This window comes from Barbus barbus (assembly GCF_936440315.1).
Source record: "Barbus barbus genome assembly, chromosome: 46".
Taxonomy (NCBI): Eukaryota; Metazoa; Chordata; class Actinopteri; order Cypriniformes; family Cyprinidae; genus Barbus; species Barbus barbus.
The window spans coordinates 12,164,541-12,187,847 of NC_136724.1; the positions used below are offsets into that span (position 1 = coordinate 12,164,541).

Below are 23,307 nucleotides of genomic sequence, written 5' to 3' on the forward strand. Positions count from 1 at the left end.
TTTACTGTATTTTGATATTTTTGCAACCTTAAGAAAGTGACTTCTTTTAAAAACATAAAAAAATCTTACTGACTCCAAACTTGTGAACAGTACTGTAGCTCGGGAGCAAATAGTGGATTAAAAAGCAAAACAAAAAATATAATTTTCCCATTCTGATAATTTCTCTTAAAATAATACATGTGACAGGGTTAAACTTGACTTTGACTTTAAATTCAGTCAACAAACACAAAATGTGAACAAATAAACACACATACACACACAAAAAAAAATCTTCCCACAATGCTGTAGGAAGTAATTAATATTAGTTAGTAATATAAATATGTTTTACCTGATTTTCTAAATTAATAGAATTTGTATTTAACAGATTATGTCAAAATGATTGTATTATTTAGATTTTTAACTACCGTTGAGGTGGGACAGCTCAAAATCACCATATTTCATAAACTACCTACATTTCATTCTAGGTTAATAACAATAAAAATGTGGGATTTGTGTCTGTGCTGCTCTAATGCCAAATAATACGGTATTTGTGAAAAGTGCCAGGTCTCTTTCTGTTGGCAGCACTCCAGCGGTAAACAACCAAAAAAAGAATTGACTTTCTCACCTCAACTACCACCTATCTGTGCCCAATTAAAACGAGATGGTGACTGATGTTTTTGGTTTTATCGCCTTGTGTGTTTGCCTGATTATTCTCCGGAAAAAAAGAAAATGTGAGGTTAATTTTTATTTTTATGAGCACTGTCCAATTATCCAAACCCTAAAGTCTGATATTGTCGATGATAGCGGAGGGGAGACAGAACGGGCCATGGTTCCTCAAGCCTCTCTCATGGTCGTTAATTTGCCTCCATTTCCATGTCTTTGTAATGCTCATGAATTTATTAATAAAGTTGCCAGCTTATAACATTTTTGGCTGGACAATTACAATGATAAGAGCTAATAAAACCGGTATTCATCTCCTGTGGAGTACTGCCAGAAACTTCACATTGACTGAGTCTGAAGTGCATAGTTTCAAGACTTTTTTCAGAAATCTAAACTTGTGGTCAAACTCTATTGGTCAGAATAAAAGAATGTATCTGTGTCTAAAGTATTCACTCTAAATTGTTGGTAATTGTTGGAAGGTTCATCTAAAGCAGTTAAATGTGTTTTAATGTGGCGTGAGATCCATGACCAGGCCCAGATTGGCTCTGAAGACTTTTGATTTTGATTTTCTATGCTGATTTTGAGTGAAATTCTCTGGAATGAATTTAAACATAATACGATTATATTTCACCTCTAATAACAAACTCACAAGGGCCAGATGCTTTGAATGACGTGTTCAGATTCTTTGAAAATCTTCAGCGCTTTCTGTTGGAATTGGATGCAGATTCTATGCGTGCCTGGTAATGACCCCATTAAAATGACTTGACTACCATATCTAAACCCTTTAAAAAATGTCTGATCAGCATGGACTTCTTTTTTGGATCAGCTGAATCAGACTTTCTCGTCTGGCTTATTGAAGCCGATCTCTGTGACCTGATAATTAAGTTTCCGAAGTCCACGTGAAAGTCTTTTACTTCATTTTTTTCTCTTTGAACGACAAGGATTCATGATGTACAGGAGCCCCACTTTATCTAGCTTGCTGTGACATCTTCATCAAGCATTTGTCCATGTTGTTGAGGCCAGATTTACGAGCTTCAAATTTATGGCTTCCAGCATTGATGGAAAATGGCTTGCCGTATGTTCTGTTCTTGAAAGACCAACATGCACCCCATTTGAGTAGAATTATGCCAGCATTGATCTCCAGCTGATTGATGTTGATTATATGTGATCCAAGAGAGAGTGCAGGTTTTGTGAATCTTATTCAGGGAGGAAAACAGTAATTTAGGGAAACAACTGCTAGCCAGATTTCTAAATCCTTTTCTACAGAAGAAATTATCATGATTTCATACAACAAATGGGTTCTTCAGACCAACAGCTTTTAGTTACTTTTTTCGTATTTCTTCAAAGACCGTTAATCTTTTTTTTTTTTTTTTTTCTTATCAACATCTCTCTGTTTGTATCTCTCTTGTTCTTTCGCAGTGTGGCACTGTAGATTACGGCTCCTACGTGAACTTAACAGAGAGGAATTTGCAGGACGCCCAGAAGTTCATTTTGATGCACGAGGTGGTGCAACCTGTCGTTCCTGTGCCATACTTGATGGAGGACAATGTGCGCTTCTCCCATGTGGCCGTGGATGTAGTGCAGGGCAAAGACATGCTCTATCACATCATTTATCTAGCAACAGGTATAGTACCACATCTCCTTTACATAGTAAAAACAGGAGGTCATACACATAGTGTATGTACATAGTGTTAACATTTATGCACATTTAATATATTCTAAAATAAGCACTGCATTAGATATACGTTACTGATGAAGGTTAATGGAGTTGCAGCATAAGATGCTCTACTAATAGCACACTACTGTCTGCAGAATTGCAAATGCAGTCCATTAGTTATGGCAGATGCCTATAGTGAGTGATCTGATTAGTATAGAAGCTCATTTCCGCCTCAGTCAAAAATAGAAAAGATCATTTGTAAAATAAAGTTGAAAATAAGAAATAAAATCACAACTGACAAGTTTTTATATATATATATATATATATATATATATATATAATTTAAAAATTAATATATTTATTCAGCAAGGATGCATAAAATTACAATATATGTTTCAAATAAATCATATTATTTTGCACTTTCTACTGATCAAAGAATCCTAAAATAAAGGTATCGCAGTTTATAAAAAATATATTAAGGAGAATAACTGTTTTTAACATTGATGATAATAAGAAACGTTTTTTTGAGCAGAACATCAGCATATTAGAATGATTTCTAAAGAATCATGTGGCACTGAAGCCTGGAGTAATGATGCTGAAAATTCAGCTTTGTATCACAAGAATAAATTACATTTTTAAATATATTCAAATAGAAAACAGTTATTTTAAATTGTAATAATATTTTAATTTTTTCTGTTTTTTATCAGTTTTTAATCAAATAAATGCAGCCTTGGTGAGCCTATGAGACTTCTTTCAAAAGTAAAATTTTAACGACCTCAAACTTTTTAACGGTAATGTTTGTAGACACACACATTCTGTATATTTAAGTCTGTCAGTCGATTCACACTGAAGACAGATATGGGTCACTAACAAACAAGAATATAAATAGTGGATGGTTAAAAAAAAAAAAAAACTGATCTGAGAAAAAAAAAAATCTGAAATGAACATTAAAGCCTGTAATATGAAAGTAGTCAGAGAGTCCCAGGTGGCCGACTTCTCATTAAACCCACAGCTTATTAGAATGTTACTTTTACCATCAGAACTTTGTCGAGTGAAGACTTCTGCATTGCCATAAGGGAGGCACAGGGGAAAACTGACTCTAGTAATTGGTGGTCCACTTGAATCATTGGTCTTTGAAGCAAGCAACAGTTGGTTACCAGGCTGAATAAAGGCATTAGACACATAGCAGCGATAAAACATCAAAGGCAGCATGTGCTTACATAGGGGGAAAAATGTACTGTAAGCTGTCATTTGCTATCCAGATGCACACCAGAGCGCTGGAAATCTCCAAGTCTATCTGCTCTGGCCTGTGCACTGCTGAAAAACACTGAACATCTACTTACCTGTCAACAGAAATTAAATAACAGGAACACTTGTTGTTAAAGAACTGTGTAAAATAAACACTTGTTAAAGGGAAGGAGACACTTGTTAAATTGTACAACATAAACGCACAGGACAGTCAGGGTTTAAAAGCTGTTTGCTAATTGGGCGAGCAGCGTGTCTTTGGTTTTATTTCTGGAATACACCAACTGTTTTCAATTATCAGAAATCCAGTGTCATGCTGATTTAAGAGCATTCACAATGTCTCTCTAGTCTGACAATGAGAGAATAAAGGAATGGAATAGCATAAAAGAAAAAAAAATTAGTTCACCCAAAAAAATGTCATTGTCAAAATGTCATGTCATTTCAAACCTGTATGACTTTATTCCTTTGTGGCACAGAAGAAGAATTTTAATGGTCACAAATGGCTCCCGGTCTTAAAAGAGGTACATTATTATCACTCCATATTCTTCAAGAACTGAAAAAAAACAAACGTTTTTGAACTGGTTTAACTTATTCATTTATTAAAAGATATGACTCGAAAGATTTTTTCACGGATTGGACAATCTCTACTTCTCTCCTGAAAACACCAACGTTCAGCGTAAATATTTTCAGACAGCAATAGTAATATCTTTAATTTCACTCTGTTAATTTAGCATTATTATGTGTTTATTTTTTATATATTTTATTATTTTAATTTCATTTATTTTGTCATTTTAGTATGTTAACTTAATCTTCACTTAGTTGCCAAGGCAGTATTTCTAATTTCTGTTTCCATCTTATATTTGTATCTTATTTTATTGCTGTTTTAATTTCAATTACTGGAACCAAATTATAATAGTTTTAACATTGGTAACACTGGTCTGTTCCTCACACAAAGATCTCATATGACAAAATATTGTGCACACATCACTTTAATGATATTTTTATATAGCGCCTTTGCGTCTTTTTTTGAGGATTGAAAACTTTAATCCCCATTCATTTTAAATGTATGGAAAACTGGCTTTTTATTTTTTATTTTTTTAAATCTTTCTTTTGAAGTTCCAAAATAAAAAGTAAGTCATATGCATTTGGAACAAAATGAGGATGAGTAAATGATGAATTAATCATTTAATGCTCAGCATTCCAGTCACTTGCCATGTATTCCAGGACAATGACGTGCACTCAAGATTAAAATATTTGAGAGGCGCTATAAGATAAATCCTCTGCTATGGCAAACAGTCCTTTATGCGCCATGTTTATAAAGTTAGCCTCAATTCAATTCATGCCAGACAATAATAGCTTGCAGTGTGAGGAACGTAGCTGGAATTTCACAGTCGAATGGAATGAAACAGAGCACTGAAGCCTGTTTTGACAAGAGCAGGGACCTAATCAGTGGCTCTTGTAGTATCTAAAAGTTCATTGCCCCACATGTTGTATGGCTCCTATAAAACATCTGACAGGCTGCTTTGGAGCGAACAGAAGAATAACAGCAACTACTGCGAGGATAAAATATTAAATAGCTTATCAAACCAATCCAGTTCACTCTTTGTGACATTATGAGACCAATGAATGTCCTCCATGGACTCACAGACCACATGTGTAACTTTTGAAAGGTGATTCAGCCGATAATTCTGCCCTTCTTTCAACTGCACAAAAGCCACCCTTTGGAGAAGATAATGAATCTTCTCTGGAGAGTAGTCAGTCCGCCCTCTTTGCCCTTTCTGATCCAAATAGCACATCCATATTTAAATTGACAGCCCAGATGGCAGACTAGCACTTTATAGAATTTTCATGTGATAGAAGAGATCTGAGGTCATTCTCCACTGCTGCTTCTCTGACATCATTTCCTTTCAATCTCACCAGGTCATCAGAGATGCCCCACTTGATCACCTAAACTGATTCCTCACTCTTTTTTCCCTCTCTCTCTTACCTTCTCTCCAATATATAACACACTTGTTCTCAAATTTCTCTTTCTGCTTTCTAGATTACGGCACTATTAAGAAGGTGCTCTCTCCGCTGAACCAGACCACGGGCAGCTGTTTGCTGGATGAGATTGAGCTTTTGCCCCCAAAGAAGAGGCAGCCAATCCTTAGCCTGCTCATTCTTCACAGCCGCAGTGAGCTATTTGTGGGAGTCAGAGACCAGGTCATCAAAATCCCCCTGATGCGCTGCAACTTCCACAAGTCTAGAGAGTGAGTACTGTTGCTTCTCAGTAGATAGACGTACAATGTCTCAAGGTAGAAATTCATAACTGCTTCCCTTAATTGAAAAATGTCATTGTTTATTCACCCTCATGTCAAAAACTGAACACAAAAGGTGTTGTTTCTAGATTACTAGAATAGACCTTATTAGCGCCAAATTTGACAGGAATGAAAACGAGGATTTGAGGGATAGAAGTACAGTGCGTTCAATGGATTGTAGACTGTTGTTTAACAAAATGCAGATTGTTTAACTGACTAAATGTATTTCTCAAAATATATCAGTTGTGAAAATGATATGACCTTTATACAATCCATTCCATTGTAAACACTGTAAACCTAATCCATGTTAAATTCAGTATTGTGTCTAACATGATTAAGGTCTATAATGAACATTGTACAATAGTCATGAAATTGACTTTTAGGATACTTCAGGTTTTTTTTTTGTTTTTTTGTCCTTTTTAGAGCTTGACATGTCCTTCGTCCATTTTCATTTTGTCAACCGTTTCATCAAAATATAATAACTTTCTTCACCTGACACAACTTTTCTTCTTTTTATGTACAAAGGCTATGGTGGCCGTGGGAAAAAAGTATTAACAAATAACAATGATTCCTATTTTTCACAGTTTGATCAACTCTTAAAGAGTAAAATCAAATCCAAGGCTATATTTTGTAGCTTTTTTACACCACTGTTGTTGTTTTTCTTTCTCCCCCTTTGGTCACTTTTTTCAATAAGATTCAATGTGTTAACTTTGTTAACAGTGGACCATTTTACAGCATTTATTCATTTAGGAGGGGTGTCAAACTCATTTTCACTGTGGGCCACTTCAACATTATGGCTTCCATCAATTCGTTGAATGGAGAATATCATGTTTTTCCATTTCCGCCGGTGGTGCTCGAGCACTGAGGTCCGCACTTGTTCCTTTGAGCCGTCTACGCAGTCGACCATTAATGACGACTTTTGCCTCAATAAACTCCTAATTTGCTGCTTATTAATAGGAAGGTAGTTGTTAGATTTAGGTATTGGGTAGGATTAAGGATGTAGAATATGGTCATGTAGAATATGTGCTTTATGAGTACTAATAAACGACCAATATGTTAATAATAGGCATGCTATTAACCAACTAGTTAATAGTGAGCATTGGTCCCACTAACTAAAGTGTCATCTTTTAATTAATAAATTTTTTGTTCATAATTAATGTTAATTTATTGTATTTACTTGCTGAAATATGTTGGTATATAAAGAAATTAATATCCTAAATTATTCAATTCTGTAAAAGTATTGTTCATTGTTAGTTCATGATACCTAATGCATTAACTAATGTTGACAAACAGAACCTTATTGTGAAGTGTTACCCATTCGTTTTCCTTGCAAATTTCATGTTTTATGTGACGAGTTAAATGCAAGTGGCATTTCATGATTGCTTTTAATAATACCAAAGTTTTGATTCCTGGCAAGATAAATGACTACTAATCTTACGAGCGCATACATGCCTGCAACCTAATGTTTTTTTTCACTGCACAAGAATAAACGTAATGTCACAAAGATCCTCTGCCAGAGGGCAACAAAGAACAATCATCATGTTTGACATTGTGCCTCCAGGCCTTTATATCAAGAGCACTTCTCTAATCTCTAAGGGGAGATGGCAGCCTGTTCATCATCTCTCCATTTGCATTCCAATGAAAAGCGCTGAGTTATGTGAATATGAGCTGAGTTTTGCCTGATGAGCTTTTTCTATCCACTTAAGCGGTTAAAGATTGGGAGAGGTCAATTACTCACACCTCTATACTTTCTGACACCAAAAAGGAAAACTAATGCAAATTTTGTTTGAATAAACCGCTATAACAGGGCTGTTTTAAAGTGCCTGGTTTGCACTGCTGACATTCACATTGCTGTGTTAAGTTATTGCCAGCACTCAAGGGAAATATTGCCAGATTAAGTTATGCCAAAGCAAGCAATACTTATAATAAGATGCATGTGTGCTCTTTAAGGTGTTTATATTTTTAAAGGGCTCATATGATATATTTTACCATTCTATTTATTTCCCAGAGGTACACTTATGAAGTTATTCAACTTTTTTTGTTTTATTTAGTGTCAGAATTTAATTTAGGCCTACATGATGATTTTTCAACCCTTCTTTGTCTTATAGAATTGTGTACCTTTAAGAATTTTGTGTAAATGCTCTTTCTGCATGTGAAGTTGAGAAGCTTCTCATTAACTCTTGCTATGCTTGCTCATGGCCTTCTTCAAAAGGATGTGCAGAGCTGTAGGTGCTACACACAGCCAGGAATAGTGTATTTTTAGTGGACCTTAACAATTTAATAGTAATTCTTTTATTTTTTTTGTTTATTTAATTTTATTATTTACATTTTTATTTTATTTTAATTATTGTTGTTTATAAACAATGTGATCTTTCTTATTTGTTCTAGTTTCAGGTTTCTGATGGTTAATATCTTCAAGTTTCTGATATCAGAATGGATTTCATAAGCCGTATTTGTGGTTTATATGTCAATATATGAGGTTTTTGGACTGGGAAGGAAGCTGTCAGTTGTAAAACTTGTGAACAGTATGCTTTCATAAAGGAAAATTGGATTTCTCGTTACATGACCTCTCCACTTCTGCTCTTCCTTTGTCTCCTCTCAGTTGATTAATGTTGCCATAAACTTTCATATCACGATGAGCATCTGTTCTCTCTCTCTCTCTCTCTCTCTCTCTCTCAGTGCCTGTGTGGGGGCCAGGGATCCGTACTGCGGCTGGGATCTGGTGCTCAAGAAATGCACCACCCTAGAAGAAAGCGTCAGCATGAGCCAATGGGAGCAGAGCATCACACGGTGTCCTGTGAGTATCCAGAATGCGCTTCAATCATTCACGCAGTGCCTCAGCCCTCAAAGCCAAATGTTTTTTTTCATATGAAGACTCTTGATGCTGATCCAGTCTGTTGGTGAAGAACAGTGAGACATGCGTCCGCTTCAACCGTAACTTGCAGGATCAACTTTTTTTCTCATAACAGCAGACACTCTTAGAAGTGTTTTATAACAATGTTGAGGAAACATTGCAGGTAATGGACAGACAGTGCTGAGACAGTGCAGATCTGATATATTGCTGCTTTTGCAGCAAAACAAACTTTTCCTCCTCCTGTACTCAAAAAGAGAATATAAGGCTAATACTAAATAGTGCTTGTGTGCAAAGAAACAATGCGCAGCAGAATTTGCCGTCAGCCATCTTTCTGTTGAATGGCATTCTCTGGTAACATAGCTTCATATTCCCACACTCCTTTGTGTTGACATGTGCCCCTGCCTGATGCCTCCCAGCCTGTAGATCACTCCCACAATCCTTTGTCCAATCCATCACGTCCCTCCCATGTATAGTGGCTCTGAAAATATTTAGACACTTGCTCTTCACGTGGTTTCATGTTCTAAAGGTTACATGCAGTGTTCTGTGAGATACCACAGCTCTGAGAGCACAATCCACACACACACACACACACACACACATATTTGTAGACACACAGATACTATAAACTATATCAGGCATTGTGGCAGTCTCACAGGGTCTTTAGGTAAATGACCTTGTAGCTTGTAGCTGTAGCTGAGAAATGACATTTTGTGTAATAGCAAGTTGCCTCCCACGCTGCCTGGAGAAAAAAGCATGGAATTGTTGAACACAAACAGGGAAGTGTAAAAGTGTGGGAGGCTTCAGTCTCAGAGTCATTAGAATGCAAGATTTCTATTGATTTAATTTCACACATGTTGTTTACACATATTGGTTACACATATTGAGGTCCAGATGTCCTTTGTTGTTGGAAGCAACATTCAAAAATGTGCCCCAAACATGTTAAGCCGTGGTGCTTGTGTAATCGAAGATGCAGATTTGTATCCTGCCTTCAAAATTTTGGGAGACATAACAATTGAATAGAAAAATAAATTATATATATACATTTTCTTATGAAATATTATATATTGTTATGAACATCTGGCCAATTATTACTCCCATTATGACAATTCTTTTTTCAACATGCTGTCCCAACAGCAACACATTAATATGCAAATTAGATACAGTATAGATACACTGTGTTTAATGGGAAAACCAGTTTATGGAAATTTTTACAGACATATTGCATTAAAAAAAATGGTATATCAAATCATTTTGTTATATATTTTATAACATAGTTGAGAATCATCCTTAAAGTTTAGAAGAAAAAAATCCTGAAACCTAAAAATGTATTGGTGATTTTAAAAAAAAATCCCATTGTTTTTGCCTTTTTGATGTCTATTCATGCCATTTTATTTTTAGGAAAAAAATATGAATAAAATATATTTTTTCAAAAATGTTAATTTTCCATTTTTTTCTAATGCTCTAAACAATGCAATGACATGAAAAAAAAGCTTTTTTGGGGGGGGTCTCAGGAGGATATAGGGGACACATGACAGAATCGGGCAATGAAGTCAGCACACGCTTTTGACGCGTGCCATTTTGAGAACACTACAGAAAGAGCACGTTGTTTTCGCCTGTGTGGATACTTCAAAAGACGTTTGCTCTGCCTGTTTGGTTTACCTGTAACACGTTCAGAACGTGCGTTTTGTCCGACTCCAAACGCACGTATTCGACGCACATTTCCTGTTATGATAAACGCACGTCAAAAACGCGCGTTTTTGGTGACTCCAAAGCGCGTCAAGAACGCGCGTTTCATAGGAAATCACACGTCGAAGACGCGCGTTTTGATACACAAAACCGCGCGTTTCCGACGCGCGTTCGCCATAATCCCAAAGCGCGCGTTAAGAACGCGCGTTTTCATGGCAAAACGCGCGTCCACGACAATCAATTGAAAATGGAAAAGATTATTTTTCATATTATTGGTTTGTTCGTTTTTTTGTTCTGTTTGTTTGTTTGTTTGTTTTTCCAATTTCATTCACCTTCACTTACAAGGTCAGTGATGGAAATACTGTTTTGTGCACAAACCTTTTATTTTCCCAAACATGCAGTGGCTGTTTTGTTTTTGTTTTTTGTTTTGTTTTGTTTTTGTTTGTTTGTTTTTTGGCCGGAACTGTAACTGATTTTGAATTTAAAAATTAATAAAGAATTCTATAAAAAGTTACAACAATGGAATGTTTTGATAGACATTGAGTCAAATGTTATTATTATTATTATTATTATTTCTTAAGGTTTTGGTTGTAGTAAATCCCCTGAGTCAAAGTTAGGAATGTCTAAAATATGTCAGATAAGTTAAGTTTCTTTTGATATTGCAAAATTAGTTCAGGTTGTCAGATGGGATATTCAATATGAAATTCAATATGGTATTCATGTCATTCAAAATGACTGCATATATTATATTTTTAACATATTTTGCCATCTTGACATTGTCCTTGACATTGTCCATCTGTTCTTTAACCTGTTACTAACAACAACCATGAAAATCATTTTTAATCATCCTTTTTTTTATAAAATATAATTCCGCCACACACACAAACTTTTTCTGTACCTATACCACATACACTAGCATATCCTGGTCATTTGACATAGTCCTTTTGGATAATATATCCACATATTTTTTTTGCCTATTCGTCTGCAGGGTAAGATTGTGTCCAGGTGTCTGGGGTTGAGTGACAGATCTAAAATGACTTCAGTAGTAGAGCACAGTAAGGCTAGTTGGAGACACACTTCATTCACAAAGCCCATCTGGAGGCTGACACGGTATGGAAATAAACAAAGAACCACATTTGTTTTCTCTGGAAAAACCGTTAACTTACTGTATCATCCCTATCTTAAAATTGTCAGAAACCCCATCTATATTTAAAGGAAAAGTGAGGCCTTTGAAAATGAGGTTTGTTTTTACTTTTCCACCACACTGGAAATGTGACTCTCTTATGCGTTCGGTACACAAAGAGCACAAACAATTTCTCTATTCATAATGCATTGACAATCTTTTCCACAGAACTCATCGTGTTTTATGCCCTAGACAACATTACCTTCTCCCTTTGTTCACAAAATATGTTGCCCTGTATCTGATACCTCAGATGTTAATAACCAGAGTGCAATAACAAAATTACATTAGCTATTCATTACTACATTCTCATATAATGCCTCAAATGAAAATATTTGCTCATTGTAAAGCGTGTCCATTTTCCAAAGAGGAGGCCTGCTATTTTCAGCTATCACAAATCTAATATGCTGAAAGCTATATTTTAGTTTGGATTCATCTAATAACTGGCAAATATGACCTTATCTGCAGTAATCATTTATTTGCATTCATATTTTGTTTACTTGTTTCTGTGCCCATTTACTATTTATGTGCTCTCTTTCTGTTGTGTTTGGTTATGTATGTGTGTAGGTGAGGAACGTGACTGTGGATGGAAATTTTGGAGCCTGGTCAGGATGGAAAGCTTGCAGTCATAGTGATGGCGGCAGTGTTGGTTCATGCCAGTGTCGTACTCGAGCGTGTGACAGCCCGAGCCCTCAGTGTGGAGGGCAGCCGTGCCAAGGAATCAGTGTTGAGGTTGCAAACTGCTCCAGGTATACAAACATCTCACAAAAGACTAAAGCACAAACAGGAAGTTACACATTTTACCTTTAGGCATGACAGAATTATATGGAAGCCAGTTTTCACCTCAGAGTAGAAAATTTAAGCTTTTAGTGACTTCATGGATCACAATTGCAACATTGTTTCTTGTAATTCTCAAAATATAGCGTTGTACCTCACAGCAGTAGTTTGGTTTCTCAGGATTGTCATTTTAAATCTGAGAATTGCAATTTTAAATGACAATTGTAACTATATGTCTCACAATTGTCATTTCTTATAATTGCGACTTTTTGTGTCATAATCATACAGAGTAACTATACTTTGCAATTGTGCATAGATTTTTCGTAATTGTAGTTTTATCACAATTTCAAATTAATTTCAGTTATTTTATCTTTCAATTGCAAGCAATTGCAACTTTATATCTCATACAATCTTTTTGTCTCATGATTACAACTTGATTTTTTGCAATTGTCATTGTATATTTGACAGATGTGATTTCATATAGCATAACTGTGTGTATGTGTGTATCTTCCTAAATTGCAAGTTTATCGTAACGTGATTTTATATTTAATTTTTTATTTAATTTCCACTCAATCTGAAGTGGAAACAAGCTTCCACACAATGCCACAAAACAGCAATTTTTCAGAAACAAAAGTTACTGTGTGATGCTGAACTAATTTTCAACCAAATCATTTCACAAAATTGTTGTTGCCTTTGTAAACAGGCTTAGAACAGTCTTAATTAAGATCCTCAGTTAACAAACTGAAGGTCAGGTTATAGCAGCCAGCTGTGCCAGCGTTTGATTAGTGATTACTGCCGTAACATATCCATCCTCAGAAACGGGGCATGGACACCATGGACGGCATGGGCTCCTTGCAGCACCAGCTGTGGGATCGGATTCCAGGTCCGACAGCGTTCCTGCAGCAACCCCACTCCCCGCCATGGAGGACGCGTTTGTGTGGGCCAGAACCGTGAAGAGAGGTAAAGAAAAGCACAACAGCTCATTATATATGCAAATGTATTTATTTTTTGGAATTTACTCTCAAAATCCACAAAATCGAAGGAGGGACGTGCATTTTTGAAAGGGCATGATGCTTCTTTTGTCCGTTGCTTTCATTCTCACCTGCTGCATATGTGATTGCTGCTATGATTGCATGGCAGTTGTCGATAATGAATGAATATACACAGCTCATTTTATTTCTTAACTCATCCTATTATGCAGTGTTCATCTCTAGAAGGCTTGTTAGTACATAACTGGAAGCACACAAACCCCAAATGCTTGAATGGAGGAGTAAGAGAGGTTCTTCTTTATCTGCCCCATAATTTGTGTGACTGACATCCAATTAAAAATAAACATGCTAAGTCTTGTTAATTACAGAGACTGCAGCCACAGACACTCAAACACTGTAGGTATGATAATGTGACATCTAATCATGGCAGAATTATGTTTAAACTGCGCTGCCCTGAGAATGTGTGAGGTTTCTAAGCAACAGTGCATTGCAGCTGAAAAATTAGACTTGAAGTGCTGGGATGAAGAGAGGGCGAGAGAGGCATCTGTTGGAAACAGTTGTGGTCCCTTTGTGGAAGGTGCCAACTTTTCCTGACTCACACTTCAGGCTTTTGTCATATTTTTATACATATTCTCACTTATGTTTAAGATAAGAAAATTAAAATTATCTCCCTATTATAATATTTGAATCTGCTAGAGGTAAATAGTTTTTAAAAAGCTTTTAAAAGTGATGACCAACAAGATTAAACAAAACGGTAAACAAAAAGGATTTTATTTTTCTTTTGTACAGTAAACCATTTATTTTGACACTTAAAATATTTGAAATTAATTGTATATATATATATATATATATATATATATATATATATATATATATATATATATATTAGAAACATAAGCCCAACAATATCCTAAATTATTATCATGACTGAATCAGTAGTGTTAAGTTTATTGTTAACTATGACTAAAACTATTAAACTTTTAAAAGGAAACTATTAAAACTAAATGATTTAAAATCCATTCTGTTAATTGAAATCAAATCAAATAAAAAAAAAAAAATTATTAAATGAAGAACATACTTAAAAACTTAGAATTGTTGCCTTGGCAAGTAACTGAAATAAAATTAATTATTTAAGTGACAAAATGTTAAACTAAAACTGAAATATTTAAATAATAATAATAATAATAATGGCAAAAGGACATAACACAATTACTAAAACTTAAGTATAAACTAAAATGACAAAAAATAAAAACAAATTCAAAATATTAATAAATATTATAATACACTATAAAAAAAACAAAAAAGGGAAAATAGGGCACAACTTTATTAATATGAAGGACATTTCTGTATTTATTTTTACAGGTGTTTTACCTGTATTTTGAATGCTGCACTTTATTTGGTTTGTGCTACCAGAAATGTTCATAAAATTAATTGATAATGTCCTGGCACTTCTTTTTTTTTTTTACAGTGTAGTATATAAATAATATAAAGAAAAATATCACTGGACTAAACAGAAAAATTGACAAATTTGTAAATGTAACCTACAATAGCTATGCATGATTGAAAAATAATAAGCTGTTAATATTAATCTTTCTAATTTTATAGGATGACCGTTTGACAATATAACAAACTGAGCTTAGGTTTGCCAAGATACCAGTGTCTGCAATCACAAGTCATTGCACAAGTCAAACTTTTTAATTTCACTTCATCCAATTATTTTTTTTAAAAGTGCCTAATTTTTATGCCTCCTACGCAATTTCAGGTGAAACATCTGAGGCAAAGTTGATACCTACTAGAGTTGTTGAAAACATATTTCATGTGTCTTGGCCTATGAATCAGCAATAACAGCAACAGTAATAATCTTTTCCTGTGAAACGGGACAAAACGAGCATGCCACAGTTTTTAAGTCACTATAGAAATGCAGACATGTGGCTTAAGACATGAAGAACGCTGCAGATTGGTAGTTTTTCTTTCTTTTTTTTGCAGGTGACTGTGAAGCATACCATTTCTGCCACCTCTTGCATTTTCATTCTCCTGCCCCCCACTTACACTCTTTCTCCAAGGCGCCGGGGCACTTTATGCCCTTAGGTGTCTAAGCTTAAAGGCTGTGAATAATCAGCAGAAAAGTTCTAGTGCAGGCTTTGAGTTTGGCTCCAGTCTCGCTAGTCTACAAGCCCCTGCGAGTTTTTCACACCACCCATCCACTTTAATACAACACCTCGACCAGCCCAGCGGTGCATAATGGCTGTGAAAACATATCCGGGGAGCACAACAGAGCCCACAGTTTTCATTTAAGGTTGAAGAGAGCCGAGTTAATGGCTCAAATGTGCTTTGTCAGTTCCCTTAGCTGGACGCTGCTTCGGACCAAAAGAAGAAAGGAGCATTCCTGTTTTTGTTCTACTCGGGCTACTGCAAAATCTCTATAGTTGGGGGTCTTTTGTCCGATATTGAAAGAAGCTTGGATTCACTTGTTAGTGCTGCGGGGAACTTTTTTACTTTGAGTCCCGCTCAGCCACTGGGCATCTGTTCAGAGGTATTCAGCTCATATGTACAGTCACACTTTATTCCCTGTTTGGCACACTGCTGCCAGATGGCAAAGTCCTCCGCACACAACTCTGCTGTGGATCGGTCACCATGAGATGTCCTCGATGAGGGAAACGATAAAGAGACATTGAGAGAGTCAGCTAAAGTGATGCTTCTGTCAAAAATAAATAATCTTTCCTCATTTGCTCACCCTTTTGTTGTTCAGAAATCAGTCTGATTCAGAAGATGGATTTATGAATCAGATCTTGCGCCTTCTCTAATGAACACATGATTCTTTGCTTTTGATATATATTTGAATATACAGTCATGGCCAAAAATATCAGCACCCTTGGAAAATATGATCAAAGAAGGCTGTGAAAATTAATCTGCATTGTTAATCCTTTTGATCTTTTATTAAAAACAATCACAAAAATCTAACCTTTCATTGGATAATAAGAATTTAAAATGGGGGGAAATATCATTATGAAATAAATGTTTTTCTCAAATACATGTTGGACACAATTATTGGTATAGTAATTATAAATTACTATATATATATAGTAAATATATAGTAAGTATAATGTAAAAACATGTATGTACACAATAAGTGCATTCTATCAAAGGATTAATTTATATATAATCACATACAGTAGTAGTTAAGGCAACTTAAAATTAAAGTGGCACCATTTTACAACATTACTGTTTTTACTGTGTTTTTGATCAAATAAGACATTAAAAGACATCTTACTGACCCCAAACTTTGAACAGTAATGGATATAACATAGGATATAAATGAAATAGGCATGTTCCATGTCTGCATTGGCTCTGGCACCAGCACCCTTTTGTTGGACAAGGGACTTTACACAGTCCAGGGCCTGGAGCCTAGTATTCAACTCTCTCTGTAAGTTCTGTGGGTCGTAGTTTTGATTTTTGACAGTCTCAGGTCACACAGCCTGAGGCTTTGGAGGTCCCTGACAGTGGCTCCACTTGCCTGGTCCATAATCCAGCCCTGGTCCAGAAGTGAAGTGAAGTGAAGTGACATTCAGCCAAGTATGGTGACCCATACTCGGAATTCGTGCTCTGCATTTAACCCATCCAACGTGCACACACACAGCAGTGTGTGCACACACACAGCAGTGAACACACACACACCGTGAACACACACCCGGAGCAGTGGGCAGCCATTTATGCTGCGGCGCCCGGGGAGCAGTTGGGGGTTTGGTGCCTTGCTCAAGGGCACCTCAGTCGTGGTATTGAGGGTGGAGAGAGCGCTGGACATTCACTCCCCCCACCTACAATCCCTGCCGGCCCGAGACTCGAACCCACAACCTTTGGATTACAAGTCCGACTCTCTAACCATTAGGCCACGACTTCCCCAGAACCACATATCTATCCCAGCACAGGGTGTCTGTAAACGCCAAGCCAGCAACTTCCATCCATTTGTGCTCAGAAACTCTCGAAAACAAGACCGAACGCCTGCAGGCAAAAGAACTGTTGTTGCAACACTCCAGTACTTTGTTCTGCTTGAAATCCATTTGATAAATGAATGTGTTTTTTACCTCCTCCTTCATTCTTTTCATACAACATCTCAAATGTGCTATTAATTACCACTTTTTTCTTGTTCTTTTGATCGTTTGTTTCTTTCTCCTTTTTTGTGCCAGAACAGGGGCAAACTTGTTAAACTTAGCAAATCCGATTTGAATGAACACTATTTGCATATGCAAATTGACAGTGGGTTTCCCTTGGCTATAAATCTTTCTTATATGGATCTTTTCGACTTTTTTATTGCACGCTACATAACAAAAAGTTGGTCAGTGGTTCTCCAATGGGAATGTGTACCGTTTCCTACTTTTGAATAGTTTTTCATATTTGAAACGTATAAATTATTTTCTAATTTGCACATATACACGTATCATCAGACATCTCTTTTGAAGAAAGTGGCTGCAGGCACAGAGAAATAAAAATGCATCTTGTGTAATTTCCCTCAAGTGTTCTACAGTTTTACAGATAAATATTGCTCATATGGAAGGCTATACTATGACTTCCTTTCCTTATACAAATATTTTATTTTCACAGGAAGAGTGTTGCATTAATTTCAGCAGTAATAGGAACAGGAAAATAGAAATTTTGTTAATAAAAGTTTCAAACTATAATGAGCCTAATTTACATAGAAAAGAGATGTCTGTGGTGAAAATAATGACAATGGCTTAATTTAAAGGAACACTCCACTTTTTTTGGAAATAGGCTCATTTTTACAACTCCCCAAGAGTTAAACATATGAGTTTTTTTGGGGGGGTTGATGTGTTTTTAGCACTTAAAATCAGTAAGAATTTGTTCAGAATGTCCTGCTTTATTTGTATCCTGCTTACATCTGTACAAATTTTTTTATGGTTTGGGGTCATCACAGGCAGAGGATGGCTGCGGTTATTTTTTTATTAATTTTCCGAGCCTTTGTTCTGGTTATGAGTGTATCTTCAAAAGGAAGCTGACTTAATTTATTATTCGCTTCCCTTCAAAGATCCACTGATTGCAGTGAGACCACATGAGAGCTGGAACGATTGACTGTGTGTGTCCAATCATCATGCTTTATACCAATTACCTTTATACCAACTACCTTTCAATTACAACTACTCGTCCAGCCCACACGTCTGGCTTTGCAAGTGGACAGACGGGTCCAGAAAACCCCCTCTCGCTGTGCCTGCAGACCTCATTTAGATAAGATACTGCTCCATCAGTGCTCATTACACTAAGGTTAACCTAGGCATTTCCTGGCCTTGGAGACCTACACAACTGCTAGCCAGTCATTATCTCATGTTTGCAGTTCCTACCTGTTGAATTCAATATTTTGTTCCTTGTTTAAAGGTAAAACTTGCTTTGTGCATGGATTTTTTTAATGGCTCTTTTATATGGCAACATGAATTCATTGTGGCTTGAGGCACCAAGTACTTTTGAAATGTTTACAATTAGTTTCTATTGTAATGTAAAACCAAAGAGAAAGAGATTGCAAATGATTATATTCTTACTTTGAAGTGAAAATATAACCTTTTTCTTTGTAATTTAATAATTCGTGCTTCAGAGGATTCATATTCAATTACTAAGGCCACTGCATAATCAGGATGGGTTGAGTGAATAACTAGGAAATGAGTTTGTGAATAAATGTTTATTTGCATCCTGAAATGTTTGTTTCAATCTATTTTAGATACTGTAATGAGCACCTGCCCTGCCCCCCACATGTCTATTGGTCAGCATGGTCTCCATGGGAGCGCTGCACAGTTCCATGCGGCGGTGGGATCCAGTCACGACGACGAACGTGTGAGAATGGAAACGAATGCCCTGGATGCAGCGTTGTATGTCACTTTCATATTATTATTTAATTTGTTTGTGAGACCTTTTCTGATTTGAGCACCTCAAGACATGAAAAGTGTGTTCAGTGTTAATAGATTTTATTACTAACATATTACTACAATTAATAGCAGAAGCATTATGGCCTACCCTATGATGTGCAAGTTATATTAATTATTTATATCTTAAATTAAGTTGCGTTCACATATTTCCAGTCCAGACAAGTTGCACACTTTTTCCTGTGGATTTATATCTAGTTTTACTTTTTTTTGACAGGAATTAATACTTTTACTCAGCAAGGATGCATTAAATTGTTCAAAAATCAAGACTTTTACATTGTTAAAAAATATTTTAAATAAATGCTATTTTTTTAAACTTTCTACTCATCAAAAAACTATTTTAAACATTGATAATAGGAAATATTTATTGCGCACCATATCAGCATATTAGAATAATTTCTGAAGGATCATGTGACACTGAAGACTGGAGTAATGATGCTGAAAATTCAGCTTTGCATCACAGGAATAAATTACATTTTAAAATATATTAAAATAGAAAACAGTTATTTTAAATGATAAGAATATTTCACAATATTACTGTTTTTACTGTAATTTTTTTAAGCTATCTTGTTGAACATAAGAGACTTTCAAAAACATTAAATAATTTTTTGACACCAAATATTTGAACGGTAGTTCACATATCTGCATATATCTACATAAACACACTATACTAGTCAAGAGCATATGCAATCCCAAAATGTATTGTCCTCATTTGGAAAGCTGGGAGGAGCTTGCCATGTGCATTAGCATCGCAAGAGTAAACTGGGATTTTCCACTCATGAGTAAGCTGTGATATTCTTACTCTACTTTTAAAATCAGTCACCCACTCGCTGCTAGTTTAGAATAAGTCCAGCTCACATGACCACGGTTCACTTTTCATACAATTCGTGGAAGTGGTTTGGGTGATTTTGAGAATCTGGAACAGCTTTAAATAGTTAATTTGCTATATAAACTCTTTTGTAAGGAATAATAACATCTGTCCAGTTTAGAAATCAAGGCTGTCAACCGTTTCGATCTTTGCCACTTGATCAATGGCACTTGGGAGACACAATGGCTTAAGAGAAAGTTCAGACGTTCCTGTGAGCCCTAATGGTAATGCTCTGCCAAATTGTGTGTGTGTTTAGCCTCAAGGCCATCTGCCTCAGATCCATCACAATGTAGACAACATCGAAAACACCAACATGCTGAAGCATCCTAGGAATGCCACAGAGGTTGTGAGGGCAGCAACATCATGTCGATGTATATATAATTATATATGTGTGTGGGTACCAGGGTAGTGCGTTGCCTGATTTGGATTTTTGTGCTATTTGTGTGCCCTGTGAGCATGAAGTTAAGCAAGCAAGCTTCAGTTTATAAGCAAGCTTTATATTATTTTCTGTTACTGATGATTGCCAGACTCTGGCATGGCCCATACGTGCAACCAGCTGTTATCGTTTTATGAAAAATTCCCCTACTAGTTGGTGGTTGTTTTGTCAGACACAATAAAAGCATGATGCGTCAGTCAGCTGGTAATTTTACAGGGGGTTCGTTTGTCACAGTGCTTGTAACGTCTCTGTAATGATAGTGATAAAGCCAGGTGTCAGAGTAAACAGAAACATAATAATGAGTACCTGGCAAGGTTGTCTGTTTGTGAGATCCTTCATATGTTAAGTGTAATAATGCTTTGATAATCAGACTCAAACATTACCGTCGCTTTGTCTTAGGGCGGCTGAAAATCTGTGAATATGTAAAATGCAGTGTTAATTGTAAGGATTTAAGAGTTGTTTTCTCTTTTTCTTAGTTTTAATTAGATTTGTGTAATGGCAAAAATAAGAAGGTGTCTTATACCAAAAATGTACTCTATTATTAGAATGCACATGATGTCATCTGACACATTGTGAGCGTAATTAATTGCATTTTTTGTGAATTGTAACTTCAGATCATCCACTTTGATCCACTCTGAATTTGCCAGTTCAAGAGTGTTGCAAGTGGGTACCTGGGTATTTCAATCGACTGCTCATCACAGATAGCAAGCTCTCACTTAATTTCAGGAGTTTCAAGTGTTATAGGGACAGTTTTACTAAACAGAGCAAATTTCGCAGTTCCAAAACAGCGCCGATGGGCATGGAAATTTCTGCGTGTGATTTAATAACAATTCTCAAATTAAAGAACACAGACGCAATATCTCATTTACATATCGACCATCGCAATATACCAATCGCAGCGCAAATTGGCATAGTCGCCAATAAAGAATAAATAAATAAAGAAGCCACAGTACGTTGAAAAGAACCGGTGTCCAAAAAATGAAGGTTTGCTAGAAGTTTTGATAGACCTGGTTTTGCGTGATTCATAGAGGGTTCCAAGTCATCTTTTGTTTCCTGAAGCAAGTTAAAAATAGCATGGCTTGGCAAATGATATTTTCGGATAATGTGTTCATCTGGCATTACAAATAAATTAATACGTGTGGAAAAAACCTCTCCTTTCTACCACGCTCTTTCTGTTCTCTGCGGTGCGTCCACTTAGCAACAACAATTGCAGACATTTCAAGCACAAAACGGTTTAAGACATGCTTTTTGGGGGCGTTAAATAATGGCGCAAATGTTAGTAAAGCACGTTGCGTGATTCATTTGAATACTCTCCTCCTATTACTTTTGCGTCTGACAGGGAAACTCCTACAAATGCATATTCAATAAGGTCAGGCACAAAAATAACTATGTCCATGCCTTTTCAGCGCTAATTCGTCACTGCGCATCTTTAGTAAAACCTGACAGTAGCCTACAATTTTAACGCCAAAAGACGGTTTGCACTGGCACAAGCTGTTAGTAAAACTGGCCCATAATATCATATGTATTTTATAGAATAATCCATCATAAATGAAATATGTATATAAAATACTTTCATTTTAGAATATTAAGGGCCATATTTACTAAACAGGGCAAATTAGTGTTAGAGCGCAATACCATAAAAGCGACGATGGGAGGGGAAAATTCTGCGTGATTTACATAAAAGTGTGACAATGCACACTTTAAAGAACACAGATGCAGCCAGATCATTTCCATAATGATGGATTATTTAAGTACCATAATTATAATCTGTGGTACTTAACTTTTTTGAGTAAAAATAAATAAATAACATAACACAATATTCGAATGCCATCATATAGGATATTTAATCCAATATTTCTGCTGTAACTGACAAAACAGCTTGTTTTCAAGCCTTTTCCATAAGATAAACTGGGAGTGTCAGTATATGAATTAACCACAATTTATTTTTTGATTACTGAAGTTTCAAGAACTGTGTTGAATAAAATCAATAATCAGTCAGTTAATGAGGGAGGAATAAAATCAAATAAATATTTCCTTTTTAATATTCAGTTACCTTTTTGATTTAGTGCGTGTGTGTTTTAAATTAGGTACCTTTAATATTTTAATTACGTAAATTTACTTAAATGAATTTAAGTAATTCTGCTGCCAGTTTGTAAGTTTGCTGAGGCCACCTGGTTGAGAGCCACTAGCCTTAATTACTGTATATCAAATAAAATTAGTAATTCAAATAAAATAAAAATCGTTAGTGAGCGACATGGTTAACATTTAGTACAGCTACCACATACAAAAACTTCCTTTTTAAATAATTTTTCCAAATAGCTTGATCATTTGCACAGTTAATCTTAAGTCACCCAAAATACACACACACAAATTAATAACTTTTATTTCATAATAAATCAAGGCCTATGTGTACCTTGTGTGCAGTTCAGTCCCTCAGAAGTTTTATCTCTTACGACGGCATTTGGATGATCTTCTTGAGTTTCATTATTAATTTGGTTCGAATATATTTCCAACTACTACATAAACCATCCGCAGCCCATAAAAAAACCCTGCATCCCACTTCTCTACGATGACTGTGCAGTGTGGGTATTAATTTACCTGACGCTGTGGTCATACAGAGACAAGTTTTCTCCAGGGAATTTGAACATTCCCAAATGACAGCATTTTTCATTAGGCCCCCTGACGGAGTGTATCACGCTCCGTAGTTTTGCTTGACTGATTGTGTGCTTTTCTGTACTAATAATTGAGACTATTT

The 23,307-nt window shown here is 35.8% G+C and overlaps 1 protein-coding gene across 2 annotated transcripts in view; it reads left to right on the forward strand.

Annotated features, from left to right (window-relative positions):
* LOC306865247 (semaphorin-5A-like) overlaps positions 1–23,307 on the forward strand; it is a 136,393-nt gene that overhangs the window by 81,440 nt on the left and 31,646 nt on the right. For both annotated transcript variants that reach the window (XM_079409747.1, XM_079409748.1), the window contains 6 exons: positions 2,059–2,263; positions 5,583–5,790; positions 8,518–8,635; positions 12,126–12,307; positions 13,152–13,295; positions 19,047–19,194. In XM_079409747.1, the coding sequence (XP_079265873.1) occupies positions 2,059–2,263; positions 5,583–5,790; positions 8,518–8,635; positions 12,126–12,307; positions 13,152–13,295; positions 19,047–19,194 (1,005 nt within the window). The remainder of the gene's footprint in view (positions 1–2,058; positions 2,264–5,582; positions 5,791–8,517; positions 8,636–12,125; positions 12,308–13,151; positions 13,296–19,046; positions 19,195–23,307) is intronic.